The sequence below is a fragment of the Anastrepha ludens genome, chromosome X (genome assembly GCF_028408465.1).
Source record: "Anastrepha ludens isolate Willacy chromosome X, idAnaLude1.1, whole genome shotgun sequence".
NCBI classification, from domain to species: domain Eukaryota; kingdom Metazoa; phylum Arthropoda; class Insecta; order Diptera; family Tephritidae; genus Anastrepha; species Anastrepha ludens.
Window position 1 is genome coordinate 9,860,007 of NC_071503.1, and position 10,788 is coordinate 9,870,794.

Consider the following 10,788-nt stretch of genomic DNA (forward strand, 5'->3'; position numbering starts at 1 on the left):
TCGTAATTGATGTCGCCTCTTAGTGAACGATCAACTTTTTATGTATAAATTTTTATTTTGCAGATATGAATTTTTTAATGCCAATTTTAGGACTGTAGAAGTGGAGTTTTTTAAAAACATGTTCCTATTTTCACAAAAATCAAAATATTTAATATATTGATCGTTCACTAAGAAGATATAACCCTATACTAATGAAATCTTTTCGATTTTTTGATTTCAGTTGACTTGGTGGACTTGAATCGCGTCCACCGCAAGCCTCTTCCAAAAAAAGGGTCTTGGGGGAAAACGCCATAACTCCGCCATTTTTAAATATTTTTACACAAACAAAGCCTTTTTTTTTTCTTTAAACATTGTAATATCCAATAATAAAAACTTTTATACAATAAAATTATTGCTACATATCTTTAAAAAAAACCCAACTTTCGCTAATTTCACCGGACCACAAGGTATATAACCCCTTAATTTGTTTTTATTTACCTATATTAAGCGAAGCTGTGAAATGTACCTTTTATTTTATAGTGAATTAAAATTATGTGATATGAACTTTATTTATTTTATTGAATAAAATATAATTAAAAAGTTTAAATTATGAATTCAGTACAAAAATTAAAAAAGTATTCTATTTACGATTAAATTAAATTAGGTTCATGATTTTAAATCATTACTTATGAGGAGAAAAGAGCTTTTAAATAATTTTTTCTATCAACTCCATTTTCATCATCCGTCTCAGCGGACCATAAAGGGGAATCTTGAAGTGTCTCCAACTCACTTGCAGCTTCTATGTTGACATGCTGCTGTGGTGCCATTTCATCAATATGTTCTAAGGGATTGTCTTTCCTTAAAATAAAATTATGCAAAATGGCACAAGCAAGTATCACATCAGATATGCCCTTAAGGCTTGAAATATCTATATGATTTAAAATCTTACATTTTTTCTTTCATATTCCAAATGCTTGCTCAATAAAAACGCGTGTTGAACTTAGACGTGTGTTGAATTTTTTTTCTTCCCTGGTGAGGTGTCCGTTGTCTCTGTAAGGAACCATTACGGATTTCGATATAGGATACGCGGAATCACCCAATATTATTGCACCTGGTGCTAGCTGTAACTGCCCGGACGTTATGCCATTAAATACTGGGCTACTTCTCCAGACATTAGCATCGTGGCTGCTGCCTGGATAACCAATAAAGACATCCAAAAAACGAAATTGACTTTCACATATGGCCTATAAAGTATTAAATAATAAGTGAGTCTTAAAAGTAGTATATTCGAAGAACTTACCTGCATTTGGACAGAATGTTTCCCTTTGCGATCATAGTAGCTAATAGCATCTTCACTAGGCGTGGGTATATTGAAGTGCGTTCCATCTAAACAACCAATTACGAAGGGAAACGGATTCTCTCTGCTGTTTTCGAACTTCGTCATGATTGTTTGCTGCTGTTCATCAGATGTCCATTTTATTTCGCTCTTCAATTCACAGAGGACTTTAATTGTTTTTTTGAACAGGTAATGTGCAGCTCCTTGCGCAATACCAAACCGATCCGAAAGCTGTCGGAAAGTGACCCTGCTATTACATAATTTCCATAATGTTACGTACAAACATTTATCCAAAATTTTCCGCAACGAGCAGTCCTTGCGGTTGACCAAACTTTATCAAAAAATGCTGATTCAATGAAAATCAAAAAAAACTACCTCAAAAGTGGACCAATTCATTCGAAAATGAGAATAAAATACGTCCTCGGGAAACAATTTTATGGTTTCAAAAAAAGATTTATTTTTGGGAATTTTTCGTTTTAATGAACATCTTACTATATGTAATCTTCTTTTTAGCTTTACACGTCTTTTTTTTCTTAAATTTAGCAAAAAACTATCACTATTTACTTCAAATATATCGTCAACAACTAAACTCAATAATACTTCCATTTTAGTGTAAAACGCCCCAATGTTAAGGAAATGTGCCGTAAACTAGTCATAGGCTGTGAAATTGGTTTACAGCACAAATACGAAAGACAACCAAATAAACAACCGATTGGAAAAACTCCAATACCAACACAAGTAGGAGAATACATACAGATGGATGTTTTCCAAATATTGCTTCTTACGAAAACTAGACACGAAGATAAACTGTCATGAATACATTGAAGAAGTACTTACACAAGTTTACCCAAATGCCAAAAATCTTATGACTGATAACGAAAGTATATTTATCGGAAACATAGATAAATTCTTGTACAGCCGGCTACAAATAACGCACTCCGTTACGCCTGTACATCATTCGACATCAAACGCCCAAGTTGAACGGATACACTGTACTCTAATTGAGCTCTGCCAAAGTTTAGCCGCAGAAAATCATACAGCTCCCGGCGACGAATTATTCAACGCAGTTCGCCAGTACAATAGAACAATCCATTCTTCAACAGGACATAAGCCCGAGGACGTATTTTACAACCGCGAAAAATATCCTGATATCAAGAACATACTTGAAGATAAACAGAAGAAACTACTCAGGCATCACAATAAAGGGAGACAGGCCATAATATACAAACCAGGCGACATAATTTATAGCCGAACGGATCGGCGTAATAAGCTTGCAACCAAGTACAATAAACCTAAGGTAAAAGTAGATCGTGGGGACACAATTTTAACAGTGAAGGGGGAAATTATACATAAAGACAGCAGTCGAAAAAATAGCACACCATGCAACGAATCGGCTTCCTAATTTTAAAGATAGTTACTTACGGATTTTGCGTATATGTACTTACTGAAATACATTGTGTAAAATAAGTACCCGGAATTTATAATTTAAACTCTCCCGGGAATACCTGACACTTCAAATTTGGTTTTTTCATGTTGGTACACATGTCCTTGAATGCACAAGCCTTATTAGAACGGGATCTATTACTTAGTGTGTTTTATTCTTCAGTCAAAGTGAGTTGATCTTTTGTTTACTTGGCGAATTTTACTATGGATTTTTGCAAAAAGAGCATCGGAAGGAGGTCTCTGAAGAGATGGTTTTCCGAGCTAATACGGACCCTACGTTCATGAAACGCATAATAACTGGTGATGAGACATGGGTCTACGAGTACGATATGCAAACCAGTCAGCAATCGTCTGAATGGCGCTTCGAGAACGAGCCGTATCCAAAAAAACCACGCCAAAGCCGGTCAAAAGTGAAGGTTATGCTCACGGTTTTCTTTGATTACCAAGGCGTGGTGCACTCTGAGTTCCTTCCAGAGGGCCAAACGGTTAATAAGGAATATTATTTATCCGTTTTAAGGCGTTTACGTGAAGCCATTCGCCGTAAACGGCTCGAATTGTGGAAGGACAATTCGTGGATTCTGCACGACGACAACGCGCCATCGCACCGAGCCCTGATTGTACGCGAATACAAGACCAAAAACTTAATAAATACTATCGAACAGCCACCGTATTCGCCAGATCTCCCACCCTGTGACTTTTTTCTCTTCCCAAAACTAAAATTGCCACTTCGGGGAAGGCGTTTTGAGTCGATTGAAGACATTAAAAAAAATTCGCTAAAGGAGCTGAAGGCCATCCCGGCGCCGGCCTACCAGCGGGCCATGGATGACTGGGTTGTTCGTTGGAATATTTGTATCGGCTCAAAAGGAGCCTATTTTGAAGGCGATCCAACAAATAATGATGAATAATATGAAAAAAATGTGTTTTTTTTTTTTAAATTCCGGGTACTTATTTTACACAATGTAGATACTGCGTATACCTACGAGAGCTCATCCTTTCTTTACCACGTATCGAACTTATCTATAATATTACAACCATATGAAAGAATAGTGCGAACTAAGTATGAACCAAGTCAAAACGAGGAAGAAAATATACTAATTGATAAAATAGAAACTCTGAAGTCACAATTAATACCATCCGAGTATCGTGCCAAACGTGCCCTTAATTTTTTAGGTTCTGTGTTAACATTTGTAACAGGAACACCAGATCACGATGAACTTGTTGAAATTATAACAGGACTGAACCAGCTTATTGAGAATAATAATCAACAAAGGAAAATAAATTCCCGGTTTGAAAAAATTTTAGCAACATTAAATCCAGAATCAATTTTTAATCAGTCAGTACTAACAGAAATATATAACGAATTAATAACTATTACAAACACCATTAACTTTGCAAAAACCGGAAATTTCTTCTCTGGCACACTTAATTTTGAAGACGTACAGCAGGTAATAAAAGGCGAAATATATGATATTCCAATAATAAATATACTAGAGTATTCTGATATCCACATATGTACTTCTAATAATGCTATAATTACAATTTATAAATATCCCATAATAACAAATAGGTGTAAAATGTACAATGTAACCCCACTAGCCTTTAAATACGGAAAATACCAACTTTATAATAAGATTGCTTTGAGTAATAATAATTTCACCAATTTATCAAAATGCAAAAACTATGTTGGAACACATATTTGTAAAAAAGAACCAAATGATAATTGTACTATCCCTTTATTATTGAAACAAAAAGCCCATTGTAATATTATTCAAGAAAAAAACTTTCCCTTACAAATATTAGATAATGGCAATATACTTATCGACAACGAACACACGTGGAACGGAATTAGGATAAATGGCCCACATTTAATCCAATTCCATTTCAACACAACTATTGATAATAAAACATATATTAATTATAATCAAGAAATAAAAAATGTAATACATGCTCATCAGAACGAAAAAGTTAATGTACTGAGAATCTTAAAATCTGAATCAGATTATAAATTTACTAATATACAAGGAATGTATAAATTATTTTTACCAATTGAAGAACATCCTTGGAAATTTACTCTATATTTAACCATAATCATAATTATATTAGCTTTAGTCACGTACTTAATTATAAAATTATATACATATCGACAACTACAATTAAACATCAGACACCAAAGAGAGTTCGAATTGGTTTATCTAACCGAGTTACGACTACAAAACCTGAGCCCTTCGAAATGAGGACATTTCATTTTTAACGCAGGGGAGAGTTAACGACGTTAGTCATATACATATATACATTTATAATCAATGATTACTCATCATTGTCTATACCGACAAACAACAATACTCGTATGCACTTTCACCTTCATATATAATCAGTGATTACTCATCATTGTCTATACCGACAAACAACAATACTCGTATGCACTTTAACCTTGTGTGATAACGATGTACAAAACAACAAAAATTATCTCAACATGATTCACTACCGAACTACAACGGACAAACAATATAACAATAGAAATACACTATCCCTAAGACACACAATAATAACCTCTACTAGCAAATAGATAACAACCTATGTACGCATAACAATGGTATAAATAGTTCTAAGATTCATGTAAACGAGTCAGTCTAAGATTATGAATAAAGAATGCACATCTTAGTGTAACAACATATTCTTTTACTCAATTATCGATACAAGATAATAACTCGCGCAACTTTTGCCGAATTTTTGACAATTCGAACGTGATACTTTTGACAATGTTGCCCGAATTTTACATCGAACGTGATACTTTCACTAATCATGCAACACTGCGGTTGTGATTGAAGCTTGAACAAGCCCTTTACCTTGTATAATCGGAGTATAGAAAAGTGTAATTTCCTAACAGTATTTAGGAACTTATAGGAATACTAACAAACCCAGCCCGCTTCGCTGGGCACACTAAAATAGAATAGATATGGTTTAGAACAGGAAAGATATGGTTTTCATATTATTTATTTCTTTATTCTTTATTCAAGCGCTTTGGCATAAACAATATTTTTTGTTTTTCTATTTGTATAGTATAGTTGACCATGGGTGAATACTGGTTCTTCTAAATTCATCACACATATTTCTAAAGTTGGCCCTTGTGATTTAATGATAGTTATTGCAAATGCTAAACGAATGGGCAGTTGCAAACGCTTGAATTAAAATGGCAATTCAGGTGGAATCATTTGAATTCTTGGTATTATAACGTCTTCATTCTTGAATTTGCCAATTAAAATAGTTGCTTGGATAACATTATTCATCAATCGTTTGACTACTTCATTTTAAAAAATAAAAAAAAAAAAATAAAAATAAAAAAAAAAATAAAAAAAAAAACATATACAAGAAAAATTTATAATAAATACATTAAGACTACATTAATTATCGATAATAATAATTTATAATAAATAATAATAATAAACAATAATAATAATTATTAATAAATAAATAAATTATAATGTTAACTGCTCGCACTCCGCCGCCAGGCGGTGGAATACCGTCTAAAAACACTAAAACCTTCGATATAACAGTCTTAATACAAAAACTAAACGATTTAGAAGCACTTTGTCGTGAATTAAAAGACGAAAATGAGAAACTTAAGCTTGAAAATAGAAGTTTTACTAGTGCTTATGCTTCCAAACAAACAAATAACGAGATCAAAGTAACATATGAAACTGATGAAGAGGAATTAGCTTTAGAAACCGATTGGATTTTAAAGAAAAATAAAAGACCCAATAAGAAACGGAAAGCTGAAGGATCTCCTGTATATCTAGTATCCGATAAGCACACTGTAAACGATCCCCCCGTGTTTGAAATCTCCGCCGCGAAAAATGGCAACCAAAAATATGAACCTCGTCCTCCGCCTATCATGGTATCAAATATCACTAACTATCAAAAACTAAGTATCGCAATAGAAAATTTGATTAAAAACCCATTCACTCTAAAATTATTAAACAATGATATATACAAAATAAATGTTACACACAGTGACGACTATAGGTCAGTAACTAAAATGCTAACAGAATCAGAAATATCCTGGTTTTCGTACCAAAATAAGCAAACGCGACCAATTAAAGTGATGATAAAAAACCTGCATCACACTTGTGAACCTGAAGCAATTATAGCTGACCTAAATGATCAAGGCTTTAACGTTTTAAATGCTGTGAACAAGCTAAAATGGAAAAGTAAAGAACCTTTAAATATGTTTATGGTTACTTTTGATCCCAGTGAAGATATCAACAAGATTTACAAAATAAACCATGTCCTCCACTCAATCGTTGTTATTGAACCTGTCAAAGCATCAAATCTGATTCCCCAATGCAAAAGTTGTCAAGCATTTGGTCATACCAAGAACTACTGTAACAAAACTCCAAGATGTGTAAAGTGCAGTGGAAAACATAGTACATTTGAATGTAAAAAACCGTCAGACCAAAACCCAAAGTGTTGCAACTGCGGGGAAAACCATCCCGCTAATTACAGGGGATGTATAGTCGCGAAAGAATTGCAAAAAATCCGTGATAAGAACAGGAATAAACAACAAATGCCAAATCATAGTAATAAAGTTATCGATACTATAAATAAAGTTACTAAAATAAATGCTGTGAAAACAAAAAAACCATCTTTTGCTGAAATTCTGAAAGAAGATAAGAAGATTGCGATATCAAACAAAATAACAAACAATGACCAGATTCTTGCCCAAATACTTCTCAAATTGAATAATCAAGAAGATTTCAACAAAAGCCTCCATAAACGGTTAAATGATCTTGAAAAACAAATACTGTCCAAAGGTAACGAACACAATGACTGATATGCTGAGAATTATGGCATGGAATGCGAACGGCTTAAAAAATCACAAAAATGAATTACAAATTTTATTAGAATTAGAACATATTGACGTCTGTCTTATTTCTGAAACGCACTTTACCAAACAATCGCACATTGAATTCAAGCATTATAATATCTACCACACTACACACCCAAGCAACTGTCCAAGGGGTGGTAGTGCCGTAATTTTTAAGAAAAATATTGAGCAGTACGAAGATTTCAATTTAAGTACAGAAATATTCCAAGCCACAACTGTAACAATCCAAACAAAAAACCAACCACTTTCAATCACTGCCATGTATTGTCCACCAAGATACAATATATCTTCAGAAAAATACAAGAAACTCATCAACATGCACAAATTTAAGTTCGTAATTGGTGGAGATTTTAACGCAAAAAATGTTTATTGGGGATCACGTTTAACCACAGTGAAAGGACGTGAGTTGTACAAAGCAGCGCGAGAAACTGGATGTGACTTCATTGACTACGGCGAAACCAACATATTGGCCAACTGATGTCAATAAAACTCCGGACCTGATCGACTTTTTCATTGTAAAAAAACTGTCAACGAACTTTATTCAAATAGCCGAAGGTTCTGATCTCAATTCTGATCATTCACCAATATTCTTAACTATCAGTGAAACAATAATCGAGAAAGAAAGTAAACCGACGCTCAATAATAAAAATACTGACTGGAAATCCTTTGCAAAAATTCTTCAAAACATTCAACAAAATGACTTCTTAGTAACCACCAAAGATCAACTAGAAGAAGAAGTTCAAAGGTTTGTCCAAGAAATCCAGAAAGCTGCCTGGATGAGTACACCCAATTTCAAAAGGGTAACAAATGGAGCTAACTACCCCAAAGAAATTAAGCAGCTCATCACAAACAAAAGAAAATTACGGCGAAAATGGCAACATACTCGTTCCCCTAGTGACAAAACCAAGCTCAACAAAGCATCACAAGAATTAAATAATGAAATAAATTGTATTAAAAATGAATCAATAAATCAATACCTTTCAAGCTTGAGGTCTGATAAAAAAGGTGACTACTCACTTTGGAAGTGTACTAAATATTTGAAAAGACCAAATTGTCATGTTCCTCCAATCAAAAGAGATAATAATACATGGGCAAAAAGTGACAAAGACAAGGCAGTAGCTTTTGCAAAACACTTAACAGAAACTTTCCAACCCAACGAAAATCAATCTGACAATTTGTATACTCATACTGTAGATGAAAACACTCCTATTTCATTCATTACTATAAAAGAACTCAAAAGGGAAATAAAACAACTAAAAGATAAAAAAGCGCCCGGATTCGATTTAATTACAGCTGAGGTTTTAAAAAAGTTACCCTACATAAGTTTGGTTAAATTAGTAAAGTTATTTAATCATTCAATTCAGCTTCACTATGTTCCAACCCTGTGGAAAGTTGCGGAAATGATAATGATTCCGAAACCGGGAAAAGATCTACATCTTGTTTCCTCGTACAGACCAATCTCGTTGCTGCCTCAAATTGGTAAGCTATTTGAAAAGCTCATCCTCAATCGGTTGACGCCAATTATCGACTCTAAAGATTTGTTACCTTCGCATCAATTTGGCTTTCGGTGTAAGCACTCAACCATCGATCAGGTGCAATTGAAAACTCTTTTGAACAGAATAACGTGTGTTCAGCAGTATTCTTGGACGTCGCACAAGCTTTCGACAAGGTTTGGCATGGCGGTTTAAATAACAAACTAAATACCTGCCTTCCAAGCGGTTTTTGCGCCCTCCTAAAGTCGTATCTGAGTGAACGCTACTTTCGCGTTAAACAAGGAAATGAATACTCTGACCATGAAGAAATAAATGCTGGTGTGCCGCAAGGAAGCATTCTTGGTCCGCTCTTATACCTTTTATACACCAGAGACTTGCCGATACCCTCGAATAGCTTGATCGCCACTTTCGCCGACGACACTGCCATCTTAGCAATTGGAAAAAGTGCTGAAGAAGCTGCAACCAAACTTCAAATTGCAACAAACGCTATTGAAGAATGGACGAAAACTTGGCGCATAAAATTGAACAATACCAAGTCAATACATGTAAACTTCACCAACAAAAAAGTGAATCATTATCTAATAATGCTGCTAGGTGCCGCAATACCACATGCAAACACTGCAAAATACCTTGGCATGACGCTTGATGCTAAGCTTCGATGGAAGGAGCATATAAAACTTAAACGGCATGAAATCCATCTGAAGGTAATACAAATTAAATGGCTAATTGGACGAAGATCAAAGCTATCCATATATAACAAAACAGCGATATATAAACAAATTATAAAACCAGTGTGGTCCTATGGCGCGCAATTATGGGGTTGCGCCAGTCAAAGTAATATAAATATACTTCAACGACTCCAGAATAAAATCCTTCGAGATATTCTCAACGCACCTTGGTTCGTTCGCAATAAGGATATTCATCGTGACCTCAATATCCCTACGGTCGCTGAAGAAATTAAAAAACAAGCAGAAGCCCACTCCCATAGGCTTCAAAGGCACGTGAACGAGGAAGCTAGCAATCTGCTCAACACCCCAGGCCTAACTCGACGACTGCATCGAATTAAACCACATGATCTGGCATGATGGCTGTTAACTTAAGGAAGGGACTATGAAAATCTCTTCACAAAATTTTATTTATGTTACCAAAATTGTACTGCTCGTTAGTTTATCTGTAACTAGTTGCAGTGCCAACAAACATTGTTATGTATTTTATATTGTATCTATGTTTGTAATAAAAAAAAAAAAAAAAAAAACTTCATTTTGCTCTTGCCGTTCTTCTGATGTCGCGTTATTCCGGGCATTTCTCAATCGCCTATTATTATTTGTCGAACGACCAATATGATTACGTGATTGTCTTGGCATTTGAACTGTAATAAACATGATTGTAATTATGGTATTCTGAGATTTTAAAACATGTTTTTTTTTCAATTTTGTGGATTATATTTCCGATGCATATGTGTTTAAAAGCCCAAGTCCACATGGTCAGGAATTTTGTTGTGATTTTCTCATCATTTTCTCATCTCTTTTCTTCTGAAAATTGTTGACAATTTGCATGATAAGACTATTAACTTTTTCATCAAAGTTACGCATTTTTCGTGCTCTTCTTTTGCATCCTTTAACAATTTCTTTTGTTTTTTAATTTTTTTTTTA

The 10,788-nt window shown here is 34.2% G+C and overlaps 1 protein-coding gene across 1 annotated transcript; it reads right to left on the reverse strand.

The window, feature by feature from the left end:
• Positions 1 to 606: 606 nt before the first annotated feature.
• Positions 607 to 1,644, reverse strand: LOC128869482 (putative nuclease HARBI1). Its single transcript, XM_054112052.1, has 3 exons — positions 1,280 to 1,644; positions 929 to 1,223; positions 607 to 837 (listed from the first exon to the last, which is right to left on the reverse strand). Exons 1-2 carry the CDS (start codon positions 1,421 to 1,423, stop codon positions 939 to 941), a joined length of 429 nt encoding a protein of 142 aa, XP_053968027.1. The 5' UTR covers positions 1,424 to 1,644; the 3' UTR covers positions 607 to 837; positions 929 to 938.
• Positions 1,645 to 10,788: the final 9,144 nt, after the last annotated feature.

What these genes read in the sequence shown, in the direction of transcription:
- LOC128869482 (XM_054112052.1), bottom strand. Translation starts at nt 1,423, where the DNA reads ATGACGAAGTTCGAAAACAGCAGAGAGAATCCGTTTCCCTTCGTAATT. An exon ending in AACATTCTGTCCAAATGCAG is followed by an intron (nt 1,224 to 1,279) that starts GTAAGTTCTTCG and finishes AATACTTTATAG; the next exon opens with GCCATATGTGAAAGTCAATT.